Source organism: Anomaloglossus baeobatrachus, chromosome 8, assembly GCF_048569485.1.
Source record: "Anomaloglossus baeobatrachus isolate aAnoBae1 chromosome 8, aAnoBae1.hap1, whole genome shotgun sequence".
Classification (NCBI taxonomy): Eukaryota; Metazoa; Chordata; class Amphibia; order Anura; family Aromobatidae; genus Anomaloglossus; species Anomaloglossus baeobatrachus.
In genome coordinates, this window is record NC_134360.1 from 178,320,301 (window position 1) to 178,343,099 (window position 22,799).

Consider the following 22,799-nt stretch of genomic DNA (forward strand, 5'->3'; position numbering starts at 1 on the left):
GGCCTCTCCGCCCCGGTATGCTGGGGATCCTAAGGCTTGCAGGGGATTTGTGAATCAGTGCTCCCTCCATTTCAAGCTTCTTGCGCATCTTTTTGCCTCGGACCAAGCCAAGGTTGCGTTTATAATGTCCCATCTGGAGGGTGAAGCACTTGCCTGGATGAATCCCTTGTGGGAAAAGGAAGATCCAATGACCACCAACATCCAGGACTTCCTGCAAGCTTTTCGTTCTACATTTGACGAACCTGGACACGCCGCCGCGTCCGCCTCATCACTCCTCAGGTTACGTCAGGGGACATTGACGGTGGGCCAGTATGCCATCCGCTTCCGCACCTTGGCCTCAGAATTAGGTTGGAATAATGAGGCTTTAACGGCCTCTTTCTGGGAAGGACTATCGGGTCGTATCAAGGACGAGCTGGCCGGCCGCGACGTGCCCTCCACCTTGGATGCCGTGATTGCTCTTGCAACCCGAGTGGACCTCCGCTTTCAGAAGCGATCCAAAGAACTGTCCGGTGAGAGACGTCCGGTACGGCACTCCTCTCCTCCGTTGAAACCTGCCGCTCCCCAGGTGGTGTCATCTGGTTTTCCCGTCCACGAGCCTATGCAAGTCTGAGGCAGTCTGAGCAACGCCGAGCAGAACGGCTCGCCAAGGGCCTCTGCCTATACTGCGGAGATGGCACACACCTGCTACGGTCCTGTCCAGAGAGGCCGGGAAACTCCAAAGCCTAGGGTTGGTAGGAGAGGCCACCCTAGGTACTGGGACTCTCTCAGATCCTATTACCATGGACTGTTCAGGTGACAACGGAGGAGTCCCAGTTCACGGCAGAAGCGTATCTCGACTCTGGGGCCGCAGGCAATTTCATCCAGCAGGCTACGGTGGACAAATATCAAGTGCCTGTTACTCCACTAGAAAAACCCCTAGTGATTGCTTCGGTGGATGGAAGACCCCTTTCGGACACCATCTCGTTTAGCACCAAGCCTGTGGAGCTCCGCATCGGTGCCCTGCACACCAAGAGAATCACTCTCTATGTTCTTCCACGCATGTCCCATCAGATCCTGCTGGGTCTCCCCTGGTTACGGGCACACGAACCTTCGGTCAGCTGGGGTACCGGAGAGATCACCCGATGGGGCCCATGCTGTCACGAGAAGTGTCTGAAGTCCATACAGCCCATCCGACGTCCTCCGGTTCCGGAGTCTCTACCTGGACTGCCTTCCGCCTATTGGTCCTTCGCGAACGTGTTTGATAAAAAGGAGTCGGAGGTGCTTCCGCCTCATCGTCCCTACGACTGTGCCATCGACCTGCTGCCAGGGACCACGGCCCCTAGGGGACGGATATATCCCCTGTCCCCTGCTGAAACCCGGGCCATGTCCACCTACATCACCGGGAATCTGGCTAGGGGATTCATTCGGAGATCCTCGTCTCCTGCTGGTGCAGGCTTTTTCTTCGTTAAGAAAAAAGAAGGTGACCTGCGTCCCTGTATTGACTACCGTGGACTTAACCAGATTACCGTAAAAAATAAATATCCTCTACCGCTCATTCCCGAATTGTTCGATCGGCTTAGAGGAGCCCGTGTGTTCACCAAGTTGGATCTCCGCGGTGCCTACAACCTGGTTCGCATTCGCTCTGGGGACGAATGGAAGACCGCGTTCAATACTCGTGATGGACACTACGAGTATTGCGTGATGCCCTTTGGTCTGTGTAACGCCCCGGCAGTCTTCCAAGAACTAGTGAACGACATATTCAGGGATCTCCTCTACATCTGTGTGGTCGTGTATCTGGACAACATCCTGGTCTTCTCTCCGGACCTACCGACCCACAGAGAAAATGTGCAGCTGGTCCTACAAAGACTGAGAGAGAACCGCCTGTACGCCAAGTACGAGAAATGCGTGTTCGAGCAGTCATCTCTTTCCTTCCTGGGTTACGTGATCTCCAACATCGGTCTGCAGATGGACCCAGAGAAGGTTTCTTCCATCCTCAACTGGCCTCCTCCTTCCGGGCTGAAGGCTATCCAACGTTTCCTCGGTTTCGCCAACTACTACCATCAGTTTATTCCTCGCTTTTCCGCTCTGACTGCACCGCTCTCGGCCTTGACCAAGAAGGGGGCTAACCCGAAGGACTGGTCACCGGCGGCAGACGCTGCATTCCGCTCCCTAAAGCAGGCCTTTGCTTCCTCTCCGGTTCTACATCGTCCAGAGTTGAACCGACAGTTCACCTTGGAGGTGGATGCCTCCTCCTCAGGGGCCGGGGCAGTGCTCATGCAGAAGACCGCCACCGGGAGAATGGTCACTTGCGGATTCTTCTCCAAGAGCTTCTCAGCACCTGAGCGCAACTACACCATCGGTGATCGAGAACTAGTGGCCGTCAAACTGGCATTGGAGGAGTGGCGTTACCTCCTGGAGGGTGCAGTATACCCCGTGATCATTTACACGGATCACAAGAACTTGGAATACCTGCGATCGGCTCAAAGACTGAACCCACGACAAGCCCGATGGTCCTTGTTCTTTGCCCGGTTCGATTTCCAACTCCATTTCCGGCCCGCGGATAAGAATGTGCGAGCCGATGCCTTGTCCAGGTCCTTTGTGCCAGTAGAGCAGGAGGAGGAGGCATTCCAACCCATCATTTGTCCCAGCAAGATCATTCCGGTGGCTCCTGTCACTCAGGCTCGGATACCTCCTGGGAAGACCTATGTCTCGGAGACCAACAGGCAGAGAGTTTTACACTGGGGTCATGCCTCGAAAACAGCCGGCCATGCTGGCCAGAAGAAGACGTGGAGTACCATTGCCCGTCACTATTGGTGGCCATCTCTCCGCGAGGAAGTCGTCTCCTTCGTCTCAGCCTGCCCATCCTGTGCATGGAACAAAACGCCTAAGCACCTTCCCTATGGCCGTCTTTTGCCTTTGCCGGTTCCTTCCGTACCGTGGCGACACATAGCCATGGACTTCATAACGGACTTGCCCTTATCCTCCGGGCATATGGTCATATGGGTCATGGTGGACCGTTTCTCTAAAATGGCTCATTTCATTCCCGTGGTCGGATTGCCCTCCGCTCCGGAGCTCGCTGATGCCTTCATACAGCACGTCTTCCGGTTACATGGCTTTCCCGCACACATTGTGTCTGACAGGGGAACTCAGTTTACCTCATGCTTCTGGAGGGCCCTCTGCAAGCATCTGGGAGTGACTCTGGACTTTTCTTCAGCCTACCATCCTCAGTCAAATGGCCAAGTGGAACGAGTCAATCAGATCCTGACTTCATTCCTGCGCCACTACGTCAACGCCCATCATGACGATTGGTCCACGCTTCTTCCCTGGGCTGAATTCTCCTACAACCATCATGTCAGCGAGTCTACCTCCAGCTCTCCCTTCCATGTTGTTTACGGACTTCAGCCTTCCATTCCTTTACCGGTATCTGCGGCTTCTGATGTCCCCGCTGCTGACGCCTTGACCCGAGACTTCTCTGCCATATGGAACACTGTTAAGGCCTCTCTTGAACGCGCCTCCCTGCGGATGAAGAGACACGCCGACAAGAGGCACCTGGATCCACCGAACTTCTCTCCTGGCGATCTGGTCTGGCTGGCTTCCAAACACATCTGATTGAAGCTGCCTTCGTACAAGTTGGGTCCTTGATACTTCGGGCCGTTCAAGATTCTCGGCAAGATCAATGAGGTCTCCTACAAACTGCAGCTCCCGGCCACGATGCGGATACCCAACTCCTTCCACGTCTCCCTGCTCAAGCCAGTTGTCCTTGGTCCCCTCTCCGCTGATGCCAGTTCTGCTCCTCCTCCTATTGCTGATGATGACATCTATGCGGTAAGGGATATCGTGGCCATGAAGACCGGGCGGGGCCGGCAGTTCTTCCTGGTGGACTGGGCGGGTTATGGCCCCGAGGACTGGTCCTGGGAACCCCGGGAGAATGTTGGCACTCCTCTTATTCATGCCTTCCTGTCCTGATTGCGGGGAGGGGGGCGTGGGGGAGGGTGTACTGTCACGCTCCCCGGTCCCCGTGCTGCGCTCCCCGGTCCCCGTGCTGCGCTCCCCGGTCTCCGTGCTGCGCCCTCCGGTCCCCGTGGCACGCTCCCCGGTTCCCGACGGCGCGCTCCGCTTACCAATCCTGCACCCGGTCCTTCTGCTCCCTCTCCCTCGCCGGTATCCTCCAGGCATTCCTGCTCCAGGCGCCCCTCTGCACCGCAGGACACTCTGCACGGCACTCCTGCTTCCTCGGCGCCGCTTCCTTCCCTGGTCTCAAGCACTTTGGCATCGCGCATGCGCGTTAGGGCGCGCGCACGGTCATTGACCCTTTCTTAAAGGGCCAGCGTCCATAAACAGGATATTGGCTACAGGTACGGGGTATAAGAGGATTCTTATTCCAGGTGGGCGGGGCCTGTTCTACGTGTTTAGTAAGCTAGGAGTTCAGGTCCCCCTTTGCTTTGTCTGGTATTAACCCTTGTTTGTCTCGCAGAGCCCGTCCTGTCTCGCCATCCGGTGCTAACCACGACTGCAGCGTAATTCCTGTCGGGGGTTTGTCGGCTGAGAACTCCACCATCATCTTCAGTCCGGACCCGGTTCCTATTCCCAACGCCACGTGGTGACCTCCGTCCTCTCGTCCAGTTGGATCCGGATCCACTTGTCATCACCCGGCACCGGAACCAAAGCCTTGTCGTTGGGACTACCATCTGGACCCTTGTGACCACAGGGACATCTGTCTTCCTCCTTCGGGAACGGACTGTGCCCTCACAGCTAGTGCTTCGGCTACCGTGCATCTAGGCCCTCTGATGGGGTGACCGGACAGTCCCTGTATAGGGGTTAGCTCCGGGTTGCTTCGCTGGAGGAGTCCGGTGCACGGCCCAGTGGTTTCACCACCAGAACCTTACATGTACTCACTGCTCACAGAATCGCACACAAGTCCAGTAGTAAACCAAGTTGCCAGTGACTGGTCGCCCTTGGCGGGTGTATTCGGGTCCCACAGCCGGGTGTAGCAAACAGGGGTCCCTTCCTCCTGCACTCAATGTTTGTGTCTTCACTGGGACAACTCCGCATGGAACGGGGAAGTCCACTCCCGGTACTGTATATGTTGGGAGCTGTGGCCCAAGAAATCTGACCCTTGGGATTTCTGTTGGTTCTGACGGACACACTATCCCCCGCATTGGGCTTCCGTTTCGCTCTCTGGCCTTCTGGAGAACCAGGCCTGAAACCTCGTCCTCTGCTGGTTAATTAACAAGGGGCATGCAACCTTCCTCGTCCTAGGGTCCAGGCACCCCGTCTGTGCACGGCCTCCGGACCGTATTCCCGCTGTTGGCTCCCAGAAAATTATTGCAATGGCACATGTTTTGTTATACAGTACACATGTTTATTTCCTTTCAGTGCATTGGAAAAATAGGCAAATTGGACATAATGTCACACAAAACCCCAAAAATGGGAGTGATCACATTTTTGGCACCTTTTCAAAATTGAGGCTAAATAACTTTCTTTCAAGCATGTGATGGTCATTCAAACTCTCCTATGGCAAGTACCGTAGCATGCAAGAACTTGGGCACCCTTGGTCAAAATTACTGTTAATGTGAAGAGTTAAAGGGAATCTGTCACCAAGCTTTTGCCACCTAATCTGAGAGCATCATAACATAGCGGCAGAGATCCTGACTCCAGTGATGTGTCACTTACTGGCTGTTTAGTGTAGTTTTTATAAACTCACTGTTTAATCAGCAGCAGATTATCAATAGAGGACTGCTTGGCATGCTGCAGGTAGTCCAGCATATTCATGAGCTCTATATATCTGCTAGATCTGCAGCAGAGAAAACATTGATTTTATCAAAATGACAGCAAACAGCTCAGTAAGTGACACATCGCTGGAATCAGGGTCTCTGTTTCTACATTATGCTGCTCTCAGATGGGGGAGCAAAAACCTGGTGACAGATTCGCTTTAACCAAGTTGAAGATGAAATGATCTCTAAAAGGCATAAAGTTAAAGATGACACATTTCCTTATTATTTTAGTCAAAAAAATAATCATTTACATCTTTTAAATTTGATAAATCACAAAAAGGAAAATGGGCCAATGTAAAAGTTTGGGCACCCTTGGAAATTTGTATACTCAGGTAACTATGAGCAAGGTTTCAGACTGTAATTAGCCTGTTAGGGTTATGGCTTGTTCACTACCATTGTTACTAAAGACCAAGTGATGCAAATTTCACAGTTTTATAAAAACCCTGCCTCCTCTAACTTTGTGTCAGAAAACAGCAGCAATGGGTTCTTCTAAGCAGCTGCCTAGCACTCTGAAAATGGTGGAAGCCCACAAAGCAGGAGAATGCTATAAAAAGATAACAAAGTGTTATTAGATTGACCTTTCCTCAGTTTGAAATGTAATTAAGAAATGGCAGCTAACAGGAACAGTGGAGGTTAAGATAAGGTCTGGAAGATCAAGCTAAATTTCTGTGAGAGCTGCTTGTAGGATTGCTAGAGAGGCAAATCAAAACCCCTGTTGACTGCAAAAGACCTTCAGGAAGATTTATAACAATTTTCTCCTAATGGGAGAGAAAGGAACAAGAAACAGTGCAGTGCTAATCTAAGTGTAGCGATATTAATTTCCAAAAGGAAATCTCTAACAATTTTCTCTTAAAGGGAGAGAAGGGAGAAGGAGACAACACAGTACTAATCCTATTTTTGTTACCTTCAGGAAGATTTAGCAGACTCTGGAGTCATGGTACATTGGTCTACTGTTCAGAGACACCGGCACAAATACAGTATAGCCTTCATAGAAGAATCACCAGAAGAAAACTTCTCCTTCATCCTCACAATCAAATTCAGCATCAGAAGTATGCAGAAGAACATCTAAACAAACTAGATGCATTTTGGAAACAAGTTCTGTGGAGCGGTGAGGCCAAAATAGAGCTCTTTGGCCACAATCATCAGGATTGTGTGGAGAAAAAAGGGCACAGAATTTCAGGAAAAGAACATCTCACCAACCCTTAAGCATGGGGGTGGCTCAATCATGTTTTCTGGTTGTGCTGCAGCCAATGGCATGGGGAACGATTTATGGGTCTAGGGAACAATGGATTGAATTAAATTTCAACAAATTGTTGATGCAAACATAACACCATGTGTAAAAAGCTGAAATTAAAAAGAGAATGGTTTCTACAAATGGATAATGACCCTTAAATTGTGATGGGCGAGCACTAAAATGCTTGAAAGCTTGTTACTCGATTCGAGTTGCTCAGACGAGATCGACCAAGTCAAGCATTATGGAAAGTCAATGATTGGCCTGTTCGGGTCTATGCCCACATACAGCCAGCCATAAACAGAGCATTTTTTGTGAGAAGAATGGCAGGGGTTTTTTGACTGTTATTTCATCAGACTGCGAATGGCTCTCCTTGAGGTGCCTGCGCACATCATGCAATAAAGCAAGTTTGTGTGTTGTAGTCGTTGTTTCATGGACAAAATATCCAAGCACCCGCAATACTTGGCCGACCTCAGCGAGTGCGCAAGCACCCCAATGCTCGATCGAGTAACAAGCAGATTTTGACCTGTGTTTAGGATTAGTGATTGTGCTCGAAATCACTAATCCTAAACACAGGTCAAAATCCACAATAGACTACCTCAAAAGATGCAAAATGAAGGTTTTACAATGGCCCTCACTGTCACCTGATCTGAACATCATTGGAAATCTATGGCTAGACCTCAAAAGAGCAGTGCATGCAAGACGAGCCAGGAATCTCACAGAGCAGCTAGACTATTCCAAGGAAGAATGGAGGAAAATCCCTTAAACAAGAATTGAAATACTCTTGGCTGACTACAAAAAGTGTTTACAGGCTGGTATACTTGCCAAAGGGGGTGCTACTAAATACTGCCCATGCAGGGTGCCTAAACTTTTTTCATCTGCCAATTTTCCTTTTTTGTTTTAAAAGTTTAACTTTTTTTGCCTAAAATACAAAGAAAATGTGTCATCTTGACTTACCGTATTTTTCGCTTTATAAGACGCACCTGATTATAAGACGCACCCCCAAATTTGGTGAAGGAATAGAGAATTTTTTAATAAATGGGGTCCGTCTTATAATGCCAGTGTCCGTCTAACAAATCACATAGGGTATATGTCCCTCATAGCCCCCCCATCCTAAAATTAGCCCTCTTAATCTGGATATGGCCACCTTATATTGAATATAGCCACTTTCTGCTGACACACGTCCCCCAGTGATGCCACATGTCCCCTATGGCTGGCACACATCCTCTATGGCTGGCACACGGCCCCTATGGCTGGCACACGGCCCACTGAGGCTGGCACACAGCCCCCTGTAGCTGCACACGGCCCCCTGTGGCTGCACATGGCTCCTGTGGATACACACGGCCCCCTGTGGATGCACACGGCCCCCTGTGACTGCACACGGCCCACTGTGGCTGCACACGGCCCACTGTGGCTTCACACAGCCCCATGTGGCTGCACACGGCCCACTGTGGCTGCACATGGCCCACTGTGGCTGCACACGGCCCACTATTGCTGGCACACAGCACCCTGTGTTAGATATCGCCCCATGCTGCTGCTTTTAGTAAAATAAACTCTTTCCTTACCTTCTCCAGCACTGTCCTGTCTCGTGTCCCCCTCCTCGGGGTTGAGCTTCGGCCTCCTGCATTTCCTGGTTCTCGGACGGTCATGTGATTGGCACGGCAGAGTGATATCTCTGCGTGCATGATCACAGCAGCAGGAGGGAGACCGGGCAGACACGCTGGAGGAGGTGAGTAAAGAGTTTATTATTTTACTATGGGCAGCAGCATGGGGGCCATAGCTAACACAGGGGGAGGGGGCATGTGCGATCAAAGGAGGGCGCAGGCAGATATAATATACACTGCTGCCCCAGCCCATCGCCGCAGTGCGCTTTCAGCACCATGGTGGTGGACAGCAGCTGTGCATATTATATGAGCGGGTGCAGGAGATCAAACGCTGCCGCTCCCAGCTTTCACAAGCCCCCCAGCAGAGCTACAGAGCTGCCCCCACCTCCCCTGGACTCTGTAGTGTATATATATATATATATGTATATATATACATCCCCCGTATATTCGGATTATAAGACGCACCCTACTTTCCCCCAAAATTTGGGGGAACAAAAGTGCGTCTTATAAAGTGAAAAATACGGTACTGCCTTTTAGACATGATTTCATCGTCAATTTGCTTAACTGTTCACAATAACAGTACCTTTGACCAGGGGTGCCTAAACGTTTGTATATTACTGTAACAGGTGCAGGCAATATGAAAATCACACCTGAGACCAGATAACAAGGGGAAAAGTTGACTCAATCTTTGCATTGTGTATCTGTGTGTGCCAAACTAAGCATGGAGAACAGAAAGAGAAGAGAATTGTCTGAGGACTTGAGAACCAAAATTGTCAACATTCTCAAGGTTAGAAGTCCATCTCCAGAGATCTTGATATTCCTTTGTCTATGGTGTGCAACATAATAAAGAATTTTACAACCCATGGAACTGTAGCTAATCTCCTTAGACATAGATAGCAGAGAAAAATTGATGAAAGTTGACAGCACAGGGTAATCCGGATGGTGGATAGGCAGCCCCATTCAAGTTCCAAAGAAATTCAAGCTATTCTGCAGGCTCAGGGTGCATCAGTGTCAACGTGTACATTCCATCAACATTTGAATTAAATAAAACACGATCCTGCCAGGTGGACCCCACTGCTGACACAGAGACGTAAAAAGCTAAATGGCAGTTTGCCAAAATGTATGTGAGAAAGCCAAAATCCTTCTGGGAAAGTGTCTTGTTGACAGATGAGACTAAGATTTTTGGTAAAGCACATAATTCTATTGTTTATCGAAAACGGAATGAGGCCTACAAAGAAAAGAACACAGTACCTACAGTCAAATACGGTAGAGGTGCAAAGATGTTATGGGGTTGTATTACTGCCTCTGGCACTGAGAGCTTTGGCTGTGTGCAAAAAGCCATCAAATTAAAAAATTACCAAAGGATTTTAGATCGTAGTGAAGTGCCCAGAGTCAGAAAGCTGGATTTGTATCCTAGATCATGGGTCTAGTAGGACAACGATGACAAACATATGTCAAGAAGCCCCTAGAAACAGATGAAAACAAAGCGCTAGAAAGTTCAGAAGTGTCAGCAATGAGTCTGGATCTAAATTTTCATTGAACACCCGTAGAAAGATTTTAAATTTCCTGTTGGAAGAAGGTGCCTTCATATACACCGTGTGCAGAATTATTAGGCAAGTTGTATTTTAGAGGATTTTTTTATTATTGATCAACAACTATGTTCTCATCAACCCAAAAGACTCATAAATATCAAAGCTTAATATTTAGGTACTTGGAGTGGAGTTTTTTTTAGATTTGGCTATCTTAGGAGGATATCTGTTTGTGCAGGTAACTATTACTGTGCAGAATTATTAGGCAACTTAATAAAAACCAAATATATTCCCATCTCACTTGTTTATTTTCACCAGGTAAACCAATATAACTGCACAAAATTTAGAAATAAATATTTCTGACATGCAAAAACAAAACCCCAGAAAATTAGTGACCAATATAGCCACCTTTCTTTATGATGACACTCAACAGCCTACTATCCATAGATTCTGTCATTGCTTGATCTGTTTACAATCAACATTGCGTGCAGCAGCCACCACAGCCTCCCAGACACTGTTCCGAGAGGTGTACTGTTTTCCCTCCCTGTAGATCTCACATTTTACGAAGGACTAGAGGTTCTTGATGGGGTTCAGATCAGCTGAACAAGGGGGCCATGTCATTATTTTTTCATCTTTTAGACCTTTACTGGCCAGCCACACTGTGCAGTAGTTGGATGCATGTGATGGAGCATTGTTCTGCATGAACATCATGTTTTTCTTGAACGATACCGACTTCTTCCTGTACCACTGCTTGAAGAAGTTGTCTTCCAGAAACTGGCAGTAGGTCTGGGAGTTGAGCTTCACTCCATCCTCAACCCAAAAAGGGTCCACAAGTTCATCTTTGATAATACCAACCCATACCAGTGCCCCACCTCCACCTTGCTGGCGTCTGAGACGGAGTGGAGCTCTCTGCCCTTTACTGATCCAGCCACTGGCCCATCCATCTGGCCCATCAAGAGTCATTCTCATTTCATCAGTCCATAAAATCTTTGAAAAATCAGTCTTAAGATATTTCTTGGCCCAGTCTTGACATTTTATCTTATGTTTCTTGTTCAAAGGTGGTCGTTTTTCAGCCTTCCTTACCTTGGCCATGTCCCTGAGTATTGCACACCTTGTGCTTTTTGATACTCCAGTAACGCTGCAGCTCTGGAATATGGCCAAACTGGTGGCTAATGGCTTCTTGGCAACTTCACGCTTGATTTTCCTCAATTCATGGGCAGTTATTTTGCGCCTTTTTTGCCCAACACACTTCTTGCGACCCTTTTGGCTATTTGCCATGAAACGCTTGAATGTTCGGTGATCACGCTTCAAAAGTTTGGCAATTTCAAGACTGCTGCATCAGCCCGTCAAATCTCTCTTCTGACCCATTTTGCCAAAGGCAAGGAAGTTGCATAATAATTAAGCACACCTTATGTCGCGGGCGGGGAGGACGCCGCCACTGCGCGCTCGCTAACGCTCGGGTCCGGCGCTGCTGCAGCTGCTCGAGTGGCTCGAGCGGTGGGCCGAATCCGGGGACTCGAGCAGCGCTCCTCGCCCGTGAGTGAAAGGGGTGGTTGGTTTGGGGGATTTAGTCCGTGACGCCACCCACGGGTTGTGGTGAAGGTAGGCACCACCACTGCTGTTGACGGGGATCCTGGGAGCGATGGTAGGGAGCAGCTGGGATGTTGTTTTCCCCCTCCGTGGGTAGAGGTCGGTGGTCCCGGGTCCCGGTGGTGTGACGGGGAGGCAGGGTTGGTGAGGTGCAGGGTTGCAGGCACAGCGCGGCGCGGTGCCGGATGGCACAGGTGTACTCACTCAGTAGGAGATGCACAAAGTCCTCAGTAAACCAAACAGCTGGATGGACGGGTCCCGCAGCCGGCTGCCGTGTCTCTCCCCGGATAGGTGATGGCAGCTGTCTTTCCCTGCACCTTTGTGTAGTTGTTTGACTACGGTGGATTCCCAACGGTAGTCTGCTCCCCGGTGTATGGATGCCGGAGGAGCCCGTTTGCCCGCAGGCGCTGGCCCTCGGGTCTCTAGCCTTAGGCGGTAGCTGCATACCCTCACGGTGTGGGCGGTTGCCTTCTATCAGGTCTTTGGCTGTTAGGAAACCGGTTCCGGTCACGCTCGGATTTGACTATTGTCGGCGGCTCCAAGCCTGGTCGGGGTCTGACGGCCCTGCCTTTGTGTGCTGGCTTCACTTCGCTCTCCGGTCGGTACCGGCGGGCCAACACCCGACCCCGGTCCTACGGTTCCGCTTTGCTTCACCACTCCTGCAGACAGCCACCACCGTCTGCCAACCTTGTTGTCAGTGCCTGGGCCACAAACCCAGACACCCAAGTGCTTACTCCTCACACTTCAAACTCCAGACTCCAACTCTAACTTCCAACTGACTCTCTTCCCGCCTCCAGGCCTGTGAACTCCTCGGTGGGTGGGGCCAACTGCTTGGCTCCGCCCCACCTGTTGTTGACATCAGACCCTGGAGGGAGGCAACAAGGATTTTTGTTTGGCTAATGTTACTATCTAGTGTGGGTGGGGGTGTGTGAGTGTTACCTGTGACGACCTGGCTAGTCCAGGGCGCCACACTTATATAGGGTGTTGATGTCATTACACCACACCCCTCCTCATTATAGAGATGCACATCACCTGATTTACTTAATTGGTAGTTGGCTCTCAAGCCTATACAGCTTGGAGTAGGACAATATGTATAAAAATTATCATGTGCTCAAAATACTCATTTGCCTAATAATTCTGCATACAGTGTATGGAGACCTGGAGCGGTTTACAAAACAAAAAGAGTCCAAAACTCCAGTTGAGTGTGAGAAGCTTGTGACAATAACAATAACACTTTTTGCAAGTTTCCAGTTGTGTCTATGGGATACATGTTTTTACTAAACTGGTCACAGAGGAAACACAGCGGCTGGGCCATTGGTTTGTCCGCTTCAAACAGTGTCTCACAATGCCTACTCATACATTTATTATTAATAAACTTTATTTGATTTCACCATAACTCCACTTGTAAATGTGCAAATTTTCCGTTCAGTTAAGGATGAGCTTTGTTTCTCTTTTTGTTTTCAGCACACAATGGCTAAGAAAGTAGCTATAATTGGTGCAGGTTGCAGTGGACTCACAGCCATAAAATGTTGTCTGGAAGAAGGTCTGGGCCCCACATGCTTTGAGAAAAGTGATGACATTGGTGGCCTGTGGAGGTGCACAGTAAGTAGAACACTAAGAAACTTGCCACTCTAATATAAGATGAATTAAAATCTGGAACTCTATTATAACAATTTCAGCAAAAGTAACCAGAGTAAAGGACACACAAAAAGTTACCTATTTTCATCAGGTGAACCTTATAAGAGCAACTTATCTGACACAATCCTTTGCTGAATGTATGTAATGAAGACATGAAACTAGTTTACAATCACGTCACTGAGCAAAGTGACTGATTAGATACAGCAAATACCTTGGGGGGCATATACCCTAGTGGGCAAGGAATCATTGGCTTTTAGTGGTCATTATGCAGGGAATCACTCTTAGGTGAGTTTTGTAGCTGGGTGTTAAGGTCTGAGAATGCTCAAAAGATTCATATGTGATATCTTACACTAAGGGCTCCTTATGACATCCATGCACATCGGTCAGAGCACAGACCACAATTCAAGGACTGGCATCAGGTGTCCTGACCTTAGCTTTTCTGCCTCATTTATCTCTGTGAGGCTGTGACACTAGAATCAGGAGAGGCATGGCCAGTCGGTGCATTGTGGTCAATAATTGGTCCGATCTGCGCGGACGTCTGAATGCGCCTGTGACGACTCAGCCTCAATCTGGCCACTTGTGCGGGGGTGAACTGTTCTTAATTATGCCACATGTATTGTTCCTTTGTTGGGTAAATCAAGAATCCTTAGGCATTGTTTCATGTTAGACTGTCCAGAGCCCCCTTTTGTCTGCTAATTGTGAAACACCTGCTGACTGGATTGCCTCAGGCACTGTAGACTACATTATTCAAAGAGCACTTATTGAGTTGGATTGAACTAGTAATCAATGAGGCAACAGCCATATCCCACCAATTCTGTTAGCTACAAAACCCTGAAATGACAACTGAGGGATATAAAAACGGGTCTTACTCCTTTCACCAGTATTATTCTTCACAATTTAAGCCTAGAACACTACTAACCTGCAGATATGGGATTAACCTGCAGGTTAACAGTTCTAAAGCTGCACAGCCGCTGCACTGAAAGCCCTGCTGTTGGGAAGAAGTGAACATTATTCCTCCAGCTTTCAGTTAAAGAGTCGCAGTCGGAGAAGCTTCAGCTCATTACACAGTGAGCGGTGGCTGCAACTGTGCCCTGGCAAAGGCTCACCGTCGGCTTTGTACTGATGTAATACAGAGCCGGCTGTCAGTCATTACCATGGCATCACTTTATACTGACCAATGACTATAACTGCTCCAGCTGCTCTCTATGATTGTAAGGCGGAGGCTGCTGGGGGGAATAAAGTTAATTTCCTCCAGGTAGCACAGCTCTCAGTGAGGCAGCCAGGTTGCCTTAGAATGCTATTACCCTGCAGATTAGCCCCATATCTGCAGGTTAATAGTGTTTTTCAATATGACAGGTTCTCTTTAACCACCATGACTAATAAAGAGGTTGTACCACCCCCTAACAAAAAAAAAAATAACAACCAAAATATATAAATATGAGTGCATGAGTAATGATACAGATTACCTTTTGTTTTAAAAATGACATGCCCATGTAAGTAGTTTGGGGTGTGGAATTTGACAACAGGTTCCCTTTTAAGTATATTTTTGGAGTTGAACAATTGAAATTAAAAAGGCCTTTTTATGTCCTGAAAATTCCATCTAAGTCTGTGTGGATCGCGAACTTGTTAAAAAAAACACAAGTGCAAAGTTTATTATTGGTTCCAGTTCATTAGCTGTGACACATCTGAATCACAGGCAGAGAAGGCTTATGTTAGAGGTCAGTTGAGGTACAACATGAACAAAGTATCATTTTAGCTTCTGCATATACTTGGCAATCAGTTCTCCTTAATGCAGCCCAACGGCCAGCATCAGTGACTTTATCTTAGAAGCTTCTCTTTTTTTCAGGAATTAACCCCATTACGACCGCCTTACGTATTACAATGGCAGCAAAAAAGGGTACTTATTCTGATCTGCCGTTTTAATACGGCGGTCAGAAAAAGGTAAATAGCACCCCCCAGCGTTTCCGGTCTCCAGTCACGTGATCACCGGTATACACTGTATACCGATGACCACGTTATAGTAAATGACAGCGCAGGTAATAAATGATTTATCTCCCACCTGGCATGATCAAACATGTTAGATTGGAGATAAATCTCCTGCCCAGTCCTCCAGTGTCGCAAAAGTGCCCCCCAGCCCCCTCCTGAAAATCCAAGATGGCCGCGTGCACATTAGCGCACACATGCAACAGAAAACTGCTCTCCAGGCCCTGCCAGGTCAACCTCTATGCCCCCCCGGTGTTCCCCGGTAACCCCCGTACCTTGTGCAGCACTGATCCCCCGCGGCCCCCTCCTCCTTCATGATGCATGCTGGTCACATGTGCAGAGAACGGCTGTCAGCTCAGCTTCCTGCTTTCAGAAACGCTGAGCTGGCTGCACGCACTTTGCTGCTGTGACCCGGGGAGAGTGGGTGCAGATCACATGGAGGGTCTGCACTGCTAGAAAATTGGGGTTTCAGTATAAATCGTTGAAATACGCGATTCAGATAGAACCCCCCCAACAGAAGATTCCCTATAATGACACAGATGGAAACACTTTGGACTTTCTTTGGCCTATGATTAGGTCTTGCCCGTCTTTTTAAGCTTAGATAAAAGTGTGGTAGATCACCTCCTTTGTGCACATCTTAAAAGCTGGATACCACCGAACAGAAGCCGCACAGAGTCCAGAGTATCTCTGCTGCCTGATTATTGAATGGATTACATGGGGGCTTCTATTTTTGTGCAACATATGTGGTGTCAATATGCTCACTGCACCACTAGAAGATTTCATTGAGAGGTGTAGTTTGTAAAATGGGGTCAATTACAGGGGGTTCTGTTGTCCTGATACCTCAGAGGCTCTGCTAATGTGATAAGGTACTCTCAAACTGTTCAAGACAAATCTGCACTCATTCCTTTCTGAGCCATGCACTGTGCCTGAAAAGTAGTTTCCGACCACATATGGGGTATTTCTATACTCATTAGGAATTGCATAACAAACTTTTGGGTCCATCTTCTCCTGTTACCCCTGTGAATATTAAAAAGTTGTGCCTTCAGCATCATTTTAGTTGAAAAAAGTAATATTTAATTTTCACCCCCCAATATTATATAATTCTGTGAAGAACCCATGGTTCAAGATGCTCACCACACCCCTAGATAAATTCCTCGAGGGGTGGAATTTCAAAAATGTGGTCACTTGTTGGGGATTTGCAGTATTTAGGCACATCCGGGGCTCGGCAAATGCGACATGGCATCCACTATTGATTCCAGCCAGTTTTCCATTCCAAGTGAAATGGCACTCCTCTACCACATATTAAGTATTGCCATACTCAGAAGAATTTGCGCAACAAATTATATGCTGCATTTTCTCTTGTTACTCTTGTGAAAATGTGAAATTTGGGGCTAAAAAACATTTTTGTGGGAAAAATGTTTTTTATTTTCTTGGCTGAACGTTATAACATTCTGTGAAGCACCTGGTGGTTCAAGATGATCTCTTCACAAATAGATACATTTCTTAAGGGGTCTAGTTTTCAAAATGGGATCGCTTGTGGGGGTTTTCACTGTTTATACACATCAGGGGTTCTGCAAACATGACATGGCGTCCACTATTAATTCCAGACAGTTTTGTGTTCCATACATGAAATGGTGCTCTATCCTTTCTGAGCCCTGCAACGCGCCCAAACAGTAGTTTACTACCACATATGGAGTATCGGTGTACTTAGGAGAAATTGCAAAACAAACTGCTGTATTTTCTCCTGTTATCCTTGTGAAAATGCAAAATTTGAAGCTAATGTAACATTTTTGTGGGCAAAAATAACATTTTATTTTTTTTCCTCTTCATTGCTTTAATTCTTGAGAAGCTCAAAAAGAGTAAATAAACATCTTGGATGTGGTTTCGAGCAGTTTACGGGGTGCAGTTTTTAGGATGGAGTCACATTTGGGTATTTTCTGTTGCCTAAGGCCCGTTTCACACGTCAGTGAAAAACAGTGACGTTTTTCACTGGCGTGTAAAACACGCACATGTCCCTGCGTGTGCCATGATTCACGGCACACGTGGGTTGTCTAAGTGCAATCCGGGCTCCGTTCTCCGTGGTGCTGATCGCTCCCGCTGTGCAGCATCCGGCCGGCAGTGACCCCCGCAGCAGCTGCTTCCGGGTCGGCTGTGTCGCGCATAATGAATATGCACGACATAAATGAGCCGGCTCAGAAGCAGCAGGGAGAAGGGGCTGCAGAGGACATCGCTGGACGCCGGGTGAGTTAAAATGTTTTTTATTTTAAAAGCACGTTTTTTTCTGGCACGTGTTTCACGGACCACACCACTGCGTGGTCCGTGGGACATCAGTGATGCCAGAAAAAAATGGACATGTCTCCGTGCGGCAATCACACACACGCGGGTACGCCGCACGGAGACACGTGCAGTGAAAAATCACTGACGTGTGAGCAGACCCATTCATTATAATGGGTCTGCGTATGTCAGTGATTCTGGTACGTTTTAAAAAAAGCACAAACGTACCAGAATCACTGACGTGTGAAAGGGGCCTTAGGCTGTCAAAGTTACTTCAAAAGGGATATGGTCCCTAAAAAAATGGTTTTGTAAATGTTGGAGAAATGAGAAATTGCTGATAAACCTTAAACCCTTCTAACTTCCTGAAAAATGTGGGAAATGTTATTTATCAGCTATGTTGTATGACAAAACTCTGGTTTAAGGGCATAAAAATGGCAAAAATTAATTTTCACCAAATTTCTGGTATTTTCACAAATAAAAGCACAAAATATCCTCCTAAATTTACCACTAAACATGAAGTGCAATATTTCACTAAAAGCAATCTCCAAATCACTGGGATGCACTGAAGTGTTCCAGACAGAGTTTTATCTATATATATAATTGCCTTATTCTGTCTGTCTGTCTGTCTGTCTGTCTGTCTATCTGTCTGTCTGTCATGCTCCAAAATTGTGTCCTTACGGTGACACAAAGGTGATTGGCCGCTGGGCTTGCCATGGCCCCGCCCCCCCACACCGATTGGCCGCTCGCCCAGGCTGCGCCCCCACACGGATTGGCCAGCCGCTCGCCCAGGCTCCGCCCCCCCACAGATTGGCCTCTCGCCCCGGCACCCTGCAGGCATTGGCAATTCGGACACGCCACGCCCTGCCCCCCTCACGCAATGCACGCTAGCTCTGGCCCCGCCCCCTCCCTCACCCCGCGCATTCCCCGAAGTGACACGGCTGTCACGGAGGTGAGTACTGTACTCCCCCCCCCCCCCCCGCGCATTCCCCGAACTGACACGGCTGTCACGGAGGTGAGTACTGTACCCCCCCCCCCACCCCCACCTCCACCTCCCCCCCGGCCCCCGCTCGCACGGGAGTGGTGTGGATACGTTGGTAACCATGCTCGCATGGTTACAAGCGTATCAAGGTCCTGCTGCGGCGGAAGATCCACGCGCACACACATAACAGCACACACACAAACATACACACACATCAGATCACACTCACTCTGACACACACACACCTCACACACACCTCACATCGCATCCACACACTCACAGCATCCGCCGATATCGCTTGCTTCTCGGCCTCGATACTGTGCTGTTGTGATCTTCCAGGACCTGCCGGAGGATCACATGGCCAGAGGCATGTGATATCTCCGGATGTTGTGAGTATCAGCGCGTATGTGCGATATCGTCAGTGTCTGTGTGTGTGAGTGTATGCGATCGGGTGTGTGTGAGTGGATGCGATCGGGTGTGTGTGAGTGGATGCGATCGGGTGTGTGTGAGTGGATGCGATCGGGTGTGTGTGAGTGGATGCGATCGGGTGTGTGTGAGTGGATGCGATCGGGTGTGTGAGTGTCGGCAGAGGAGCACGGCGTGCTGGAGGAGGCTGGGAGCAGAGAGGCTGATCATGGGGAAGGCTGGGAGGAGAGAGGCTGATGCTGGGGGAGGCTGATGCTGGGGGAGGCTGGGACGAGGGAGGCTGATGCTGGTGGAGGCTGATGCTTGGGGAGGCTGATGCTGGGGGAGGCTGGAAGGAGAGAGGCTAATGCTGGTGGAGGCTGATGCTTGGGGAGGCTGATGCTGGGGGAGACTGGGAGGGGAAGGCTGAAGCTGAGGGAGGCTGGGAGGAAGGAGGCTGGGAGGAGAGAGGCTGATCTGGGGAAGGCTGGGAACGGGAGGCTGCTGAGGGAGGCTGGAAGGAGAGAGGCTGATGCTGGGGGAGGCTGGAAGGAGAGAGGCTGATGCTGGTGGAGGCTGATGCTTGGGGAGGCTGATGCTGGGGGAGACTGGGAGCGGAAGGCTGATGCTGAGGGAGGCTGGGAGGGGGAGGCTGGGAAGAAGGAGGCTGGGAGGAGAGAGGCTGATCCTGGGGAAGGCTGGGAAAGGGAGGCTGATGCTGAGGGAGGCTGGAAGGAGAGAGGCTGATGCTGGGGGAGGCTGGAAGGAGAGAGGCTGAGGCTGGGAGGAGAGAGGCTGATGCTGGGGAAGGCTGATGCTGAGGGAGGCTGGGAGGGGAAAGCTGATGCTGGGGAAGGCTGGGAGGACGGAGGCTGGGAGGAGAGAGGCTGGGGAAGGCTGGGAGAGGGAGGCTGATGCTGGAGGAGGCTGGAAGGAGAGAGGCTGATGCTGGCGGAGGCTGATGCTGGGGGAGGCTGGAAGGAGAGAGGCTGATGCTGGTGGAGGCTGATGCTTGGGGAGGCTGGGAGAGGGAGGCTGATGCTGAGGGAGGCTGGGAGGAGGGAGGCTGGGAGACGTAGGCTGAGAGAAGAGAGGCTGATGCACACACACACACACGCGCGCGCACTGCACAACACACCACCCACACACACACACACTGGGAACCACAAACAACTGCCCTACACAGACACCCACACACACAGACAACGCTGGACACACACAACACCCAAACACCGCGGCACACACAAATATACGCACATACCGCACAACACACACATTGCACAAAACATACCTCCCCCCAAAACACACCACACACACACAAACCGCGCAACACACACACAACGCTACAGACACACAGCGCTCCACAAACAACGCAACACACGCAACACACATACAACACCGCTCTCACCCCCCGTCACACCCAGACAACACCCAGAACATGTACAGCGCCCTACACAAACACTTGGTAACTACAGACAACAACATCTATATATATATATATATATATATATATATATATATATATATATATATAACAAAAATCATACATGAACTACACAATACGTAAATTCTAGAATACCCGATGCGTAGAATCGGGCCACCTTCTAGTAACCACATAAAGTGATAGTCATCAGAATTGAAAAAAATGGTCTGGTCATGAAGGGGAAAACCAGGCTGGAGGTGAAGGGGTTAAGAAATGTGTTAGGATATGATTTTTTTGGTAATTCTTATCTTACCACTTACAGGAAATGGTGGAGGACAGAAGAGCAAGTTTATATGCCAGTGTGGTTACCAACACTTCCAAAGAGAAGATGTGTTATACAGACTTCCCAATGCCAGAAGATTTTCCAGCATATTTGCATAATTCAAAGGTCTTGGCGTACTTAAGACTTTATGCTGAACATTTTGGACTCCTAAGATATATTCAGTTCAAGGTGAGGCTTTTATCCTTCACATATTGGGAAATATTCTATGAGGCTTAACTGACAATATAAAATACATTGCACAGTGTTCAGACGCAGTTTGGACATTACAATTAAAGTACTGACATTATTGTCCAAAGGGTTGCCAATCTTCCAGAAATATTTGTATAGGCCGTAAAAATACCGCACTTTTTTCTTGGTAGCAAAAAAAATTGAGGCGGAGAGACTTGAACAGATTTTTTATACTGTATGTATCACCCTTTTGCAGTTCACAGCTAATGTAGCTATTTTCTTCCTATAGGATATATTGTCTGTAGAGATAATTAGATCCAGACATATTTGGACAATGAAACAAGTTTTAGCATTTTAGCTGTGTACCAAAACATATTCAACATACAGTTATATAATCAATATGGGCTTAAAGTCCTACCTCTAAGCTTTAATTTGAGGGTATTCACATCCTAATTGAAGCAAGAATTACATATCTTTAATATGTAGCTGCCTCTTTTTTAAGAGACCAAAAGTAATTTGACAATTACTCTCAAAAGCTCTTTAAAGAGCTGCATGGGCTATCCCCTCATTAATTAAGCAGGTAAAAGGTCTGGAGCTGATTCCAGGTGTGGCATGTGCATTTGGAAGCTTTTGCTGTGAATCCACATGTGGTCAAAGGATCTCTCCATGGATGCTGAACAAAAGAAATCTATTAGAGAGAGAGCAGAAATTTTAGGAGTGACCAAATCAACTTTTTTTTACATTCTTCAAAAATAAGGGTGCACTGGTGAGATGGGGAACTCAAAAAGGCCTGGACATCCACAGAACACAACAGTGGTGAATGATCTCAAGAATCAGGATCCATTCAATGATGAAGAAAAACCCATTCAAACATATATGCAAGTGAAGAACATTCTTCAGGAAGTAGGTGTTTCATTATCTAAAGGCAGCGTTACACGGTACGATATATCTAACGATATGTCGTCGGGGTCACGGAATTCGTGACGCACATCCGGCATTGTTAGAGATGTCGTACCGTGTGACACCTCCGAACGACTGTGAATGAGCAAAAATACTCACCTTATCTTTGCTCGTTGACATGTCGTTCATTTTCATAAAGTCGGTCACATTCCTGGAAGCAGGTTGTTCGTCGTTGCTGAGGCAGCACACATCGCTCCGTGTGACACCCTGGGAATGACGAACGCAGCTTACCTGCGTCCCGCCGCAATGCGCAAGGAAGGAGGTGGGCGGGATGTTACATCCTGCTCATCTCCGCCCCTCCGCTTCGATTGGGCGGCCGCTGTGTGACGTGGCTGTGATGCCGAACGTCCCTCCCCCTTCAGGAAGAGGTTGTTTGCTGCCCACAGCCAGGTTGTTCGGGAGGTAAGTGCGTGTGACAGGGTAAACTACTTTGTGCGCCACGGGCAACAAATTGCCCATGACGCACAAACGAGGGGGGCGGGTAAGATCGCTTATGCGATCGCACAATATATCGTCCTGTGTAACGGGGCCTTAAGTCTACCATAATTAGAAGACTTCATGAGACCAAATACAGAGGGATCACTACAAGTACAAACCAATAATTTTCCTTAAAAATAGAAAGGGCAGCTTATACTTTGCAAAACAACATTTAGAGAAGCTGCCCAGTTCTGGAAAAACATTCTTTGAACAGATAAAGTTAAAATGAACCTGTACAAGAATGATGATGAGAAAAAAGTATGGAGAATGTTTGGAACGGCTCATTATCCAAAGTACAACAAATCCTCTGTAAAACATGGTGTAGACAGTGTGATTGCCGGACATGCATGGCTTCCAGTGGCACTGGATCACTAGCGGGTATTGATGATGTGACTGAAGACAAAAGCAACTGGATGAATTCTGAAGTGTACAGGAAGATATT

At 48.4% G+C, this 22,799-nt stretch overlaps 1 protein-coding gene across 1 annotated transcript in view; it reads left to right on the forward strand.

Annotated features, from left to right (window-relative positions):
• Positions 1-13,177: 13,177 nt before the first annotated feature.
• The window catches only part of LOC142250067 (dimethylaniline monooxygenase [N-oxide-forming] 2-like), a 79,110-nt gene continuing 69,488 nt past the window's right edge, over positions 13,178-22,799 (forward strand). The window contains exons 1-2 of the mRNA XM_075322126.1: positions 13,178-13,309; positions 20,732-20,920. Of these exons, the coding sequence (XP_075178241.1) occupies positions 13,178-13,309; positions 20,732-20,920 (321 nt within the window). The remainder of the gene's footprint in view (positions 13,310-20,731; positions 20,921-22,799) is intronic.